Raw genomic sequence first — 15,084 nt, forward strand, 5'->3', positions numbered from 1 at the left:
CAAATTTGTGGCTCAGCAGAAGTGAATGTGATGCACTTTCAGAGATGTTATTACCATGGACTCTGGGCAGTCCTGAATCAGCGGCAGGTGACTTCTGTGCTGAAATGGCCTTTCTGTGATAATTCTCTGACAACTTAAACAATTGCACAGTTAAGACTGGATTGTCCAAACAAACCGTAGTTTCCTGTGTACCTATTTTTCCAGGAAAACTGGGTGAAGATTGTCTGATTCAAAGTTTTGTGAGGAATCAATTTATGTTAGCATCATTTTGGTTTGATAAATCTATTTCCTGTGTAGGTGTCTATTTCTTTTAAAATTCTAGGAGTAGGTAAAATCCAACAATAAGTAATAGCTTGAGACCAGATGTAAAGATTTTTTCTTCATATAATGTATTCTCTTTCATCAATTATAAATTTTTGATCAGTGATAACATCTTGGAATACAAGGCTACTTGAAAAAGTTTGTTGAAAAATGGAATTATAAGACACTTTTGTGGTACAGATTTTCTTATATCCTTGGATAGTGTTTCCTAACAGATTTTTCATGAAGTTTTTAAAGATTTTTCATGGGTAAGGATTAAAAAAGATTTTTGCACCAAAGTAAACTTTTAATTCTATTTTCCACAACCTTTTTTTTAGAAGTTATTTATTTATTTGAAAGGCAGAATAGAGAGGCAGAGGCAGAGAGAGAGGTCTTCTATCCACTGGTTCACTCCTCAAATAGCTGCAATGGCTGGAGCTGTGCCAATCCGAAGCTAGGAACCAAGAGCTTATTCCAGGTCTCCCACGTGGGTGCAGGGGCCCAGTGACTTAGACCATCTTCCATTGCTTTACCAGGCCACAGCAGAAAGCTGGGTTGGAAGAGTACCAGCTGGGACTCGAACCGGCACCCATGTGGGATGCCCACACTGAAGATGGCAGCTTTACTTGCCATGCCACAGCACTGGTCCCATTTCCACAACCTTTTTAAAGTTCACTGGTATGTTGCCATTCAAGTCTTTGAAATCATACTCATGCTTAGAGGGTCATCCACTCATGAGTTTCAAGGAGGAATTTGGGAATCTTGGATTACCTGTCTTGAGTGGCACCATAGTACTTAGAGGAACAGCTAAGAATATTCCAGATGTAAAACTGGGGACACTGAGGATAATGGAGTGAGGCATCTAGGGATTTAACAGAATTTTCTCTGCTGTTGTTGGAAAAGTCTGTGAGGAAGCCCACAGTGCTAGAGGTTTCAGGCTAATTGTACACATCTTCATCCTTCTGCCAAAATTGTGGCTTTGTATTTTTTGTGCATCAGCTTCCTCATGTCAGCTTTTGAAACTTTGATTATGTTTCATCTTTAAAATTTCAGTGCGCTGCTAATGAACTTTTAGGCCACCCCTCACCCTCCCATCTGAACAGAGGGTTTGGGCAACATAATCAAGAACTGAAGAGGGTGAGGGAGGAGGCTTACTGGATGACCAGTTGAATGCCCAGTCTTGCCCCTAGGTTTGCCTGTGAGCTGTGTGTTGCAGTAGTGGTGTCACCCTTTATCTAGGCTCCAGTCAAAAGGGCTCCACTGTCGGTATGATTTTCAGTATAAGAAACTAAACTAGGATCAACTTGGAAAAAAATCCAGATAATTTGAAACTGAGCTGATTAAAAAATGTGCCTTTTGTTGTCTACAGACTAAGCCATTTGTTATAGCCACTTTGTTCTGGTGGATTTTTAAATTATAGTTGTTTTCTCTCTTCTATCCAAAAATAGTTTTTGATTAACTTCTAAAATGGGTTGAGGAAAGGCAGTTTCCACAATTCCTGCTCCCTCTAACAAATTGCAGTGATTACGGCTGACTCTGTTTCTGCAGTTTCTACATCCCCAAATTCAATCAGTTAGGGATTGAAATTTAAAAATTATGTACTGAACACGATTAGACTTTTATTCTTTTCATTAATCCCTAAACGAAATTGTATCCTATTAGGTTTTATAAGTACCTACAGATTATTTAAAGTAGTTGGGAAGATGTGAGGGAGTCATACAAACACTTTATCATTTTGTGTAATAAGTTAGAGCACCTACAAATTTTACTATCTGTCGAGGTTCTAGAACTCTGAATACAAGGGGCAACTGCATTATTACTCAAATTTTAGATTATGCACCTTTGAACCATAGCTTTATTATTGGGCTTTTCTCAAAAGATTGGTACCTTTACTTGAAGGTATATCAGCACTTGGCCTCACGAGAGTCCTTGTAAGTCTTTGTACATACGCCTTGACAATACTAAATAAAGTGCCTTGTGTCTCTTCCTTATCAACATTTCTGATATTGGGTCTTTCCCAAAACACAACACACACACACACACACATTTGCTCAGTATGATGGTAGACTTCATGCCTGGAACTGTATGGAAAAATAATTGTGGCTTCCATTGAATAGCTTCAGAACCATGTTGGGAACACAGATTGATCTTTTCTTGTGCAGTGCTGGTGGTTGTTTTACAACTGATAGCCTATTTTTTTTTTCTTTTTTAAAGATTTACTTATTTATTTGAAAGAGTTGGAGGGATAGATGTTCCCTCTGCTGGTTCATTCTCCCTAATGGTTGAAGTAGCCAGTTCTGGACCAGGCCAAAACCAGGAGCTGGGAGCTTCTGAATCTACCATGTGGTCACAGGGGCCCAAGCTTTTGGGCCATCTTCTGCAGCTTTCCCAGGTGCATTAGCAGGAGGCTGGATTGGAAGTGGAGTTCTGAAACCGGTGCCCATGTGGATGCTGGTACCACAGGCGACAACTTTACCTGCTACACCACAGAGCCAGCCCCTGCAATTGATATTCTGAAGGCACAAGCTGTTGTGGCTGCATTTTACTAGTATAAATAATTTTCTTTACCTAATGCATTGCCCCTTGGTCTCCCTTAATGTGTGCCCAGTTCTGTGAGTTGGCTCATGCGTTGCTACTCATGTCCTGCTAGGACCCTGACAGATATGCCCCTCTTTCCTCTGCCAAGACTGGGAGGATTATGTTTGGAAGTTCTCATTTGACTTTGAGTTCTGTGGGGGCAATGAAAAATGGCTTTGGATTTTGTGCCTATTTTAATAAATAGATTGATTGGTCTAAGAACACTGTGAGTCTGTATTGCAAAGAGTACCACTAAAGAAAGAAAAAAAATGGTCTTAAAAGGCTGTCATCTACATTTATGAGGATATACCATATGATTTAAGGTACACATGATCTCAAGTCTTACATAAATAGTCTTTATAGTGTCAAAGCAAGGATTTACTTTGCCAAGTGTAATATAAAAATAATTCACTGAAAATTCTTTCCTAAAACATTTCAAATATTATGTGTACTTCTGAGCACAGGCTTTCTAAAAAAATGTTTTCTGCTTCATTGCTGGCTTGTAAGTGACCAATCTGGAAATTGAGGATCATCACATGCAGTTTACACACACACACACACACTCACTCACACATCTAACAGTTTGTCTTGTGAAATCTTAGTCTCACTAAAGAAATTAAGTCCATTTGTGGCTTTGCAATTGGAAGACATAAATATACTAAATGATACTACACTGGGGTCCAGATTTAGTCCATAAACCAGAGAATGTCTACTCCTATGCTCTTACAGTATAACAAAATGCATTATCCTCTGTAGGATTGATTTAATAGCTTTTTATAGATCTGAACCAAGCAATTATTTTCAAACCCCAGCTATTCTGACCTTTCTCATCATTGTTGTTACTGCTATAAACAGTGTTTTGTACATGGAGCTGAACGTGGAGCTAGTATCTTCAGCACATATACTATCCCTAAACTCGAACCCGGCTTTAATCTTTCCTATAACTGTTCTGTTCTGAACAGAAAAAGGGTTACTGACACAAGCAGAAAAAGTAGCAGATACCGCTTTGGAAATATATGAAAGGGAGGGTATAAATGGGTTCAGTGAAATGCTTATTTATCTTTTTTTACTTGTGGAGCCCTTGACTGATTGATTTTTTCCACAGTCCTCCAAATAAGAAAGTTTCCACTCCTTACCTTAGCATCTGAATTCCACCCAGCTATTTTCTTGAGCATATTTTTTGTTTTAATGGCACTGATTACTTAAAAAAGATCTTGTTTCATACTTTGATTTTTAAGATTTTCTTCATAAGAATTTAAGTCCCATGAGGAAGGGTACCTGCTATGTCCCCTAGATCAAAGTTTGCATCTGTAAATCTGTGTTACTGCTAAGCACTTCCCAAAACAGTTATTTGTTAAATGAATCAGGAGATCAACTTTAGGGCACATTAGGTGGTCAACTTGACTGAGTCACAAGTTATTTTGCTTCCAGATATGCTAATAAAAGTACATATGAATGTACCCCAAAATGTTCATGGGAAAATAGAATTGAAAGATGGAGCTTGCATTATGGCATAGAGGGTAAAGCTGCCACCTTGGGATGTCAGCATCCCAAATGTATGCTGGTTCATGTCCTAGCTGGACCACTTCTGATTCAGCTCTCTGCTAATGGCCTGGGAAAAGCAGCTGAAGGCGGATCAAGTGCTTGGGTCCCCGCATCCATATGGCAGACCCACATGAAACTCGAGACTTCAGCCTGGACAAGCCCTGGTTGTTGGAGCCAACTAGGGAGCGAGCCAGTGAATGACAGGCCTCTATCTCTGTCTCAACCTCTCTCTCTCTGTAATTCTGACTTTTAAATAAAATAAATCTTTGAAAAATTTGTTTTCATGGAAAAAATGTTTGAAATTCATACATAGTTTATTTTTTTTCTTAACATGAATCTTCCATAAATGTTTTGAAGAGCCCTTAAATTTTCCTCTGAAAAAATTCACTGGAAAAAAAATCCTATTACGTTGGGCCACTCAGCATATCCTGGACTTATTTGATCATCACAGTATATCTAGAGTCATAGAAACATATCCAAAAGTTTCATTGTGCAGGAGCCTGGGATAAGCACTTGTTAGCATTGATGCTTTAGTTTAAACAATTTAAAAGCACTATAGCTCTGACTCCTTGTACTCCCAGAATGAGATCAAGGATTAAAAAGCTCCAAGAGTTTCCAATCTCAGTGGAAAATTGGCTGTCACATGGAACGAGATATATACTAACTGATTTTGCCGTGCAATTGGGTTCTTAATGAAAGCAGCATAAAACCAAACTGCATCCCTCTGTATTTCATTTGTGCATCTTGTACCTGGAATAAAACGTTACTGTGGTAAATCTTTAAGTTGAGTTCAATAAGGCAATAATACTGTACTGTGCAAACTGACCATTTAGCTTAACGACTGATTTGTTACACCATTAACTTGTCCCCTATTTTGTCCTAGGGCTCTTTGCTAACTGAGTGGTTGCTAACTACTGTAATGAACAGATTCTTCCAGGGGGAAAAATGTCTTAAACTGGAAAGTTAGTGATATCACTGACAGATTTTAATGGTGGCTGTGGAATAACACATAGATTTAAAAGTTATCAATGTTTAATCATGGAGCTGCTGCAGGACCTCAAAAAACTGCTTTAGGAATGAAACCAGTGGGAAAACAAAGTCATGTAGAATATTGTTAAGGTTTTTCCATTTGTACATTACTTGTTGGATTTCTTAGCTACTAGTTAAAAAATCTCTGTAGTCAAATTATATGGTTTGGATATTAGCACCATTGTTAGGAGTAGTAGCCATGGCATCTGCTTTCTCTTTGAGCAGTGTGCTCTCTGATGTGGAATCATCCTTCACAACTTCTGAGCGAGGTAGCTAAGGAGACAGCCCATATAGATTTTTTTTTTATGGTGGAAAAACATATATTTAGAATTAGCCAGCTGGACTCAGTTCAGATGATCCCAATTTTGTTGGCAACGTCCAGAGCATCATAGTCAGGAGCCAGCCGCACATAGGCCTTCTTCTCTCCGTCAGGTCTGATCAGGGTGTTGACTTTGGCCACATCAATGTCAGAGAGTTTCTTCACAGCTTGTTTGATCTGGTGCTTGTTGGCCTTGACATCCACAATGAACACCAGGGTGTTGTTGTCTTCTATCTTCTTCATGGCAGACTCTGTGGTCAGGGGGAACTTGATAATGGCATAGTGGTCAAGCTTGTTTCTCCTGGGGGCGCTCTTCCAAGGGTATTTGGGCTGCTGTTGGAGGCGTAGTGTCTTGGGCCGCCGGAAGGTGGGAGACATGCGGATCTTCTTCTTCTTGTGGCTGTGGATGCCTTTCAGCACTGCCTTCTTGGCCTTTAAGGCCTTTGCTTTGGCTTCGACTTTAGGAGGGGCAGGAGCTTCCTTCTTCGCCTTTGGCGCCATCTTGGTATATAGAATTAGAATGAGCTGTTGATCCTGTGATACCCAGCACACAGGAAAGACCACCTGGCTGGAACTAGGAGTCATTGTGTTAAGTGAAATAAACCAGGCACTAAAAAGGCAAGTACTGCATGTTCTCATTCAACTGTGGAATATAAAAACATTGATCTCATAGAAGTTGAGTGGGTGGCCGGCGCCGTGGCTCAATAGGCTAATCCTCCACCTGCAGCTCCGGCACACTGGGTTCTGGTTCCTGTCGGGGTGCCGGATTCTGTCCTGGTTGCCCCTCTTCCAGGCCAGCTCTCTGCTGTGGCCCAGGAGTGCAGTGGAGGATGGCCCAAGTGCTTGGGCCCTGCACCCCATGGGAGACCAGGAAAAGCACCTGGCTCCTGCCTTTGGATCAGTGCGGTGCGCTGGCCACGGTGGCCATTGGAGGGTGAACCAATGGCAAAGGAAGACCTTTATCTCTCTGTCCTTCTCTCTCACTGTCCACTCTGCCTGTCAAAAAAAAAAAAAAAAAAAGAAAGTTGAGTGGATATTGCCAAAGGCTGGGATCAACAGGGAGGAGGAGGAGATGGGCAAAGGCTGATTAATGGGTACTAAGTTACTGTTAGGTAGGTTAAGATCTTTCAGTGTTCTATTGTACAGTAGACTGATTATGTATTAACCATAATGTACTGTATAATTTTTTTAAAAAAACAAAAACCAAAGGATTTGGAATGTTATCACCTAGGGATTCAGAATCTTTTTCTGCTGAGGACCATGTGGATATCTCTAATGTCATTCACGGGCCACATAAAATTACTAGCTTAAAAATTAGCCTGTTATAGATCTGTTGCCTGCCTGCAGTTGCCATGGCAAGACCAGACCAAATGATTTCACAGGGCTTATATGGCCCCTGAGCTGATGTTGCCTACCCTGATATGTTTGAAGATTATATATATGTATATATATGTATTTTCTGAGTTGAATGTTATACAGTGTATAGCTCTATTGAATCATCATATGGTCTTTTATAAGTATGTATGAGTTTTGTATATCAGTTAAAAATGAAATTAAAAAACCAAAACATACATAACGTGACTATTTACAGTAGTAAACATATAGAATCAACTTAGATGTCCATCAATGGATGAGTGGATAAAGCAAATGTATAAATATACATGATGGAATATTGCACAGCCATAAAAAATGAAATCCTGAGTTTAGATGGAATTGGAGATCATTATGCTGAATGAAATGAACCAGACACAGAAAGACAAATGTTTTCTCTCAAACATGGAAGAATGTGTGGATGCCATATTACTTGGTATGGAAGTATTTATAAATGTCTCCACTGAGTTGTATTGCTCATATAATATACCTTTCTTCATTTTGTGGTCTTTGCCATGAATCCCACATTATGTGATATTAATATACTCATCCCTGCTTTAAAAATAGCATGGATGTGTCTGAGATGCTTATATAGGAAATGTGGCAAAATGTTAAAAAATTGTTAAATCTGTGTGTTCGTTGAACTTTTGTTTGTACTTTCTGTATTATTTGAAATAGTATTTTTTGTTTCCTTTTTAAACTAACACACAAACCAAAACAAGCATATTTAAAAAACTTAAAAAGGAGGGGGTGTGGGGGTAGAAAATGGATGGCTTGAAGCCAATCTTTACAACTCAAGCAGGAGATGGATAAAAGTTCCTTAGCTTGGATAGCAATACCAGAGATATTTCCAGGTGTTTATGTGATACAATTGCATCAATTTCTAGAAAATGTAATCCAAGCCCTTCATTTTACAGTAAAAGCTCAGGTATGTTCTATTTTGTGTTTTAGTAATATACTTTTTCTCCTGCAAGCAGATACTTCTCAGTACTATTAGGCAATAAAATACCTGGCAGTTCTGGTTAAGTATTTTGGTAAGATTATATTAGCCTACTCCTTCACAAACAAATAAATGGAAAAGAAGACATAATTACATTGGAGGAAGTTGCCCACAAATTTTGACATAATTATGATGAAGTGGGGAGTATTGTTGGAAAACCTTCTTGGCGTGGTACTGAAGGCAGAATTGACAACTTAAATGTTCATGTAACTTTTAATCAAAATGGGAAACAAGAGTGGAAAGCCACTGTAAAGTGAAAAGGCATCCTAGAACTGGATAACCTTTTTATTACATAGAAATATTGTTAACATGCAAATTATGAGACACATTCTGATAAACAAATGAGGAAAATTGAAAATCTGGATACGTAATGATAGGGACTGATGATATAAATTATTAACATCCATAAAACAAAAAAAGGCTAGCAGGAGTTAAAAAATATACTTCTACATGGGACATGGGTAGATAATATTTCTTTTTTATTTTTATTTTTTAATTTTTGACAGGCAGAGTGGACAGTGAGAGAGAGAGAGAGAGACAGAGAGAAAGGTCTTCCTTTGCCGTTGGTTCACCCTCCAATGGCTGCTGCGGCCAGCACACCACGCTGATCCGAAGCCAGGAGCCAGGTGCTTCTCCTGGTCTCCCATGCGGGTGCAGGGTCCAGGCATTTGGGCCATCCTCCACTGCACCCCCGGGCCATAGCAGAGAGCTGGCCTGGAAGAGGGGCAACTGGGACAGAATCCGGCACCCCGACCGGGACTAGAACCCAGTGTGCCGGTGCCACTAGGCGGAGGATTAGCCTGTTGAGCCACGGCGCTGGCCGGATAATATTTCTATATGAGAAAAGCAGTTACACAGTGGACAAAACAATTTCATAAATCCATTTTTGTTTTAATAAAAGTTCAGTGATGGACAACATTCTGGAAGGCTAAATAATAAAGTATATAATCTCTGCTGGTAATATTTTAGTGATTTTAAGTTGTTCCAGTTAATTTAAAATGAACATAAATACCTTAAATGAAAGAATATAAAAGTATATTAAGTGGGTGTTAGGCTGCTGCTTTTCTCTATTTTTGATGAGTTATTATTGAAAATATTTTCAAGTAGATCCTTTGGGAAGCCACCTTAAATCTTCCAGATTCCTGGGGCATAAGTTGATATTTAAAGTTTCTGTGGTAAGTTCCATGACAATCTAAAACATGGAGTTCTGCCACCCTGGAATTGAGAGATCGAGGGGAAAGGGTACAGCTGCTGCTAGTGTGTATGTGCATCACAAATGATCACAGAAATGATGCTGGCCATGCACCATATTGCTCACCCTGGTAATAAAAAGTCTCTGGCTATAGACTCCCAGCTCCTGCCATGGCTGTGCTGATAGAGTTCGATGCCAGAGCAGTCAGGGAGATGATTAGCAGAAACAACTATATAAAAAATGTGCTGCTGCCGCAGTTTGACTACTGTCTCTCTGCACTTCTTTGGGGTCTGCCACTGATGTTTTAAATAGACCTCAAAAGTGCCAAGTCTTGCATTTACTTGGTTTTCTTTTTTTCTTCTGATAGAGGAGTAGGGTGTTATGTCTATTTATAGTATTATTGTGGACTCTTGACGCTGTGTTCGAATCCTAGCACTGGCACCAGCTAAAGCGTAGCCTTGAGCAACTCATTTTCTTTTCTTTCTTTTTCTTTTTTTTTGACAGTCAGAGTGGATAGTGAGAGAGAGAGAGACAGAGAGAAAGGTCTTCCTTTGCCGTTGGTTCACCCTCCAATGGCCGCTGCGGCCGGCACATCTCGCTGATCCGAAGCCTGGAGCCAGGAGCTTCTCCTGGTCTCCCATGCGGGTGTAGGGCCCAAGGACTTTGGCCATCCTCCACTGCCTTCCCGGGCCACAGCAGAGAGCTGGCCTGGAAGAGGGGCAACCGGGATAGAATCCGGTGCCCCAACCGGGACTAGAACCCGGTGTGCCGGCTCTGCAAGGTGGAGGATTAGCCTGTTAAGCCACGGCGCTGGCCACAACTCAATTTCAATTTTTTAGTTTGCATATCTGTAAAATGGAATTGATGATACTATCTACTTCATAGGGCTAAGAAGATTAAATGGAATGATATGATGGTACTTTAAAAAGGTTGTAGGGAAATAGTTAAAAGATAAATTTATTTCAGTGCAAAAATGTAAAACTGATTTGTTAAAATATGTTTCCATATTTGAAGGTCCAATGTATACATGGACTTCAGAACATTTTGCATCAAAATAAACTTTTAATTGTACTTTTTCATGAATTTTTTGAAGTTCTCTCAAATGCTCAAAGAAGTTAAGACAGTGATTGGCCCATCAGAAATACTAAATGCATTTTGTTAACTAATACCCCATGTTCATAATGTATGCACACTCTCAAGTTTAGACAATGTCTTTGATCCTTGTGAAGTTTGCATATGTAGCTGAAAGGGGTGATTCACTCACATCTTTGGCATTATAACTATGTGCTAGCCACTTGATAGTCAATCTTTTCAACACCTTGCTGTATTGATACTGTTTTCCAGTTTCCAGATGTAGATAGAAAAGACAGTCAAGACCTGTTTTTCTCCCCAATCCCTATACTCCTTTGCTCTACACACCCCCTCTGCCTCTGTTAAAGCATTTTTCAGACTTCATATTCACCTAGCCACTTCTCTTCCACCAGACCTCATTCTCTTCAAGTGGGATTTGACAATCTGTCAGTATCAGTAAATAGCACATAATAATTGCTATTGGGAACAGGTACTGTGGCTCAGTGAGCTAAGCCACTTCTTGCACTGTCCATATGTTTTTGGAGGAGTATAAGTTGTAGCCTTGTGTACTCCGCTTCTGCTCCAGCTCCTTGCTAATATACCTGGGAAGCAGAAGGTAATGGCGCCACTACTTGGATCCCTGTCACACATGTGGTTGGCGTGAGTCAAGTTCTTTGCTCCTGCCTTTAGTCTTGCCATTTGGGGTATGAACTAGCAGGTAGAAAATGATATCCCTCCCACCCCATTGTTTTACATTCGTCCTTTGAAACAAGTTTGTTTATTTTAAAGAAATGCTGATGGTTCTTTTCTGGCCTTCTACTAAAGTTGTAGTAAGTAGATTTTGCTCAATTTAGGTGAAAAAACCCAGTATAGAACATTACTTCCTTTTGAATTTGGTTAATGTATTCTGTTTTTTTCTTTTTCTTTTTTTTTTTAACTTTTATTTAATGAATATAAATTTCCAGTGTACAGCTTATGGATTACAATGGCTTCCCCCTCCCATAACTTCCCTCCCACCCGAAACCCTCCCCTCTCCCGCTCCCTCTCCCCTTCCATTTGCATCAAGATTCATTTTCAATTCTCTTTATATACAGAAGATCAATTTAGTATAAAGGTTTCAACAGTTTGCACTCACATAGACACACAAAGTGAAACATACTGTTTGAGTACTAGTTATAGCATCAAATCAAAATGTACAGCACATTAAGGACAGAGATCCCACATGAGGAGCAAGTGCACAGTGGCTCCTGTTGTTGACCCAACAAATTGACACTCTAGTTTATGGCGCCAGTAACCACCCTAGGCTGTCGTCATGAGTTGCCAAGGCTATGGAAGCCTTCCAAGTTTGCCGACTCTGATCATATTTAGACAAGGTCATAAAAGACAGGGTGAGGATAGTAACCAATGATCCTAAGAGTGGCATTAACCAGGTTTGAACAATTATACAGCATTAAGTGGGGAAGAGGACCATCAGTACACACAGGTTGGGAGTAGAGCCATTGGTGGTAGAGTAGAGGTTATGATTACAAAGGAATGAGGCCCAAGTACGCTAGACAGGGTCTAGAACAAAGGACAGAGTCATTATTAGAGGAGCTAAGAAAGGTGCTGTCTAAGCTACAAGTAAGTTTTCTGATTGAGAGGCAACTAGAACCTGATAGAAGGGGCTTAATAATAATCTGTTGGGCTTTAGGCCTTGTAAGTTAAGAGGCCCAGACCTATCAATCTCTTCACATGGGGTATATCCTAAGGGAGGTGTGAACCTCCTAGGGGAAGGCACTCTGTTGACTTTCATTACTTGGCTGGCCTGGGAGGAGAGCTGGCCAGGTAAAGGCAGGGGGCATCTCTAACAAGAAATTTACAGTTCTGCCTGCAATGTTGGTGACCCTACTTGACCATCCCCTCAGCTGCAGTGGTCACTTTGGAAGTTGGGCTGAGTGAAGGGCTTTTCAGCTTAGAGCCAATAAGATCTGTGGCTCTGACCTGGGCATCCTTCGACTCCAGGGCAGGTCCATTTCCAGTGATCCAACTCTTGGCAGAGCTGCCAGGGCTCTTCACAAGCTGACTTCTGCTGAAGCCCAGGCTTACCACATTGAAAGCCACTGCAGTGGACTGGCCTGTTGGGTCTCCTTGAGGGCAGATCACTGTACAGATCAGCCATTAATAGGCCTGCCACCCATTGCTTCTGATGCCTAGCTTTCTTTTCCTCCTGGTTTGTGTTAAAGCAGACCAGAGGATGCAAGTCAAGGGAGTGCCCGTGTCCCATCTCTAATCTTCGGTGGCCTGAACTACAAGTCTATAGTCACAGGCATGTTCTGTAGTAGTTTTTCTAAGGTAGACAATGCCCATGAGGAAAATTATATTCTCACTTTAAAACTTTCTTTCCCTTTGGTCTGAAAGGGAGGTTTTTTCTACTTACTGTATACTTGGCTGATGGTGAAGTGAATCTAGCTATGAGATTATTATTTAAGTTCTTATTTTGGCTATGCTATTACAGAAAAATGTTAGCCATCTCTTTTATAAGGTCTAAAGATTAAATTGTGCATCCTACAGATTCCTTCATAATAGAATTAGTTTCCTACCTTGAAGAGAATAGAGAAATGAAAGAACAAGTTGGGCTTAGAATAGAGAAATGAGGGAGCAAGTCCTAGATCGCTTGCTGACAATAGCAATATCACATGAATACTTAGCAAACAGTTTCAACCATTAGATAACAACTTAAGAAAACACTTACCAGAAGGTCCAATGCCTTCTATAATTTTTAAGAATCATGTATTTGAAAACAGCTCTTAAATATCTTACATGGTGCAGTTTGTTTAACCAGTAAACTTAAGCACAACCATATAAAATGTTTTTAGTTTCTTTCTACCAACAAGTTTAAAACATATGATACACAGATTCAGGTCACACAAATTAAAATGTATCTTTGATTGATTTTAGCAGCTTAAATTTATGGACAATCTTATCTATAAGCCATTTAAAATAAAACTCTTAATAAAATTTCCCCATGTGGACATACAATATGTACACACATATAACATAGCATACTAGACCAATATAGCATTTTTAATAATAGCTTTTAAAATCTTTAACTCTTTTTGTAGATTGCCAATTGATTTGAATTGCTTTTTCTTTTTAGTAACCTCAGTTAACCATACTTTCTCTCAGTTGGTACTGCTAATACATTATTGGCTTCATCTGTTTACAGAGCCATCCCAAAGTACTGAATACAATGGAAGTGGCTGGAAAAAGTCCATAGGAACCTATAGGAGGACAGCTAAACACAGAACCAACAACGCTTTAGTTTTATGAGCAGCAAATCATATATAACTGTGGATGACAAAAGACTTTAAGTCGCCACGTTTAAAATTATAAACTCATAGACCAAATTTGATCTTGTTACAAGGTGATTATTCAAATCTTTGAAAATAAGCACATATTTAAATAACCCATAGCTCTTAATAAAAATTCAGCTGTTTTTGAACAATTAGAATTTAACAGACATCAAGAGAACATAATAGATTACTTTAACACATTGCTTTACAGAGCATCAGAGTTTAATTCTATGTCAAAGAGAAATTGAGCTTCCTGTGATCTTTTGCTATGAGGTTTCCTTCCTTTACCTTCTTTCATATTGGTGACCATGTTTCTGTGTTTCTGTGTGTAACACATCTTTAAGCATCTTTTGCAGGGCAGGATGAGTGGCAACAAATTCTTTCAGTTTCTGTTTGCTATGAAAAGTCTTAATTTCACCTTCATTCACAAATGAGAGCTTTGCAGGATATAATATTCTGGGCTGGCAGTTTTTCTCTCTTGGTACCTGGGCTATGTCTCGCCATTCCCTTCTAGCTTGTAGGGTTTCTGATGAGAAGTCTGCTGTGAGTCTAATTGGAGATCCTCTGAGAGTAATCTGACGTTTCTCTCTTGCACATTTTAGGATCTTTTCTTTGTGTTTCACTGTGGTGAGTTTCATTACAACATGTCGTGGTGAGGATCTCTTTTGGTCATGTTTATTAGGGGTTCTATAAGCTTCCTGTACTAAGATGCCTCTGTCCTTCTCCAAACCTGGGAAATTTTCTGCTAGTATCTCACTGAAAATGCCTTCTAATCCTTTCTCCCTCTCCATGCCTTCAGGAACTCCTAGAATCCGAATGTTGGGTTTTTTAATAGTATCCTGTAGATTCCCGACAATATTTTTTAGATTTCTAATTTCTTCTTCTTTTCTTTGGTTTGCCTGTTTCCTTTCCTGTTCTCTGTCTTCTAAGTCCAATATTCTCTCTTCTGCTTCGCCCATTCTGTTTTTAAGGCTCTCTAATGTGTTTGTCATTTGATCTATTGAATTCTTCATTTCATTATGATTTCTCGTCACTATCTCAGTTTCTTGTTCCACTAGTTGTTTCATTTCATTTTGATTCCTCCTTAATATTTCACTTTCACGAGAGAGATTTTCTATCTTGTCCATGAAGGATTTCTGTAGTTCAAGAATTTGTTTTTGAGAACTTCTTAATGTTCTTATCAATTTTTTGAGATCCGCTTCTTGCATTTCTTCTATCTCATCATCTTCATAATCTTGCATTGGGGTGTCTTTTTCATTTGGGGGCGTCATAGTGTCTTCCTTGTTCTTGTTAGCTTGGTTTTTGCATTTGTTGTTTGGCATGTTGGAGATATTTGGTTTCTTCACTG

General features: G+C 39.5%; 1 protein-coding gene across 1 annotated transcript; it reads right to left on the bottom strand.

Annotated features, from left to right (window-relative positions):
- Positions 1-5,754: 5,754 nt before the first annotated feature.
- LOC133762294 (large ribosomal subunit protein uL23-like) lies at positions 5,755-6,271 on the bottom strand. Its single transcript, XM_062195301.1, has one exon. The coding sequence runs from the start codon at positions 6,269-6,271 to the stop codon at positions 5,801-5,803; it is 471 nt and encodes a 156-aa protein (XP_062051285.1). The 3' UTR covers positions 5,755-5,800.
- Positions 6,272-15,084: the final 8,813 nt, after the last annotated feature.

The sequence above is a fragment of the Lepus europaeus genome, chromosome 6, assembly GCF_033115175.1.
Source record: "Lepus europaeus isolate LE1 chromosome 6, mLepTim1.pri, whole genome shotgun sequence".
NCBI lineage: Eukaryota > Metazoa > Chordata > Mammalia > Lagomorpha > Leporidae > Lepus > Lepus europaeus.

Coding starts and splice junctions, on each gene's coding strand:
- LOC133762294 (XM_062195301.1), bottom strand. CDS start 6,271: ATGGCGCCAAAGGCGAAGAAGGAAGCTCCTGCCCCTCCTAAAGTCGAA.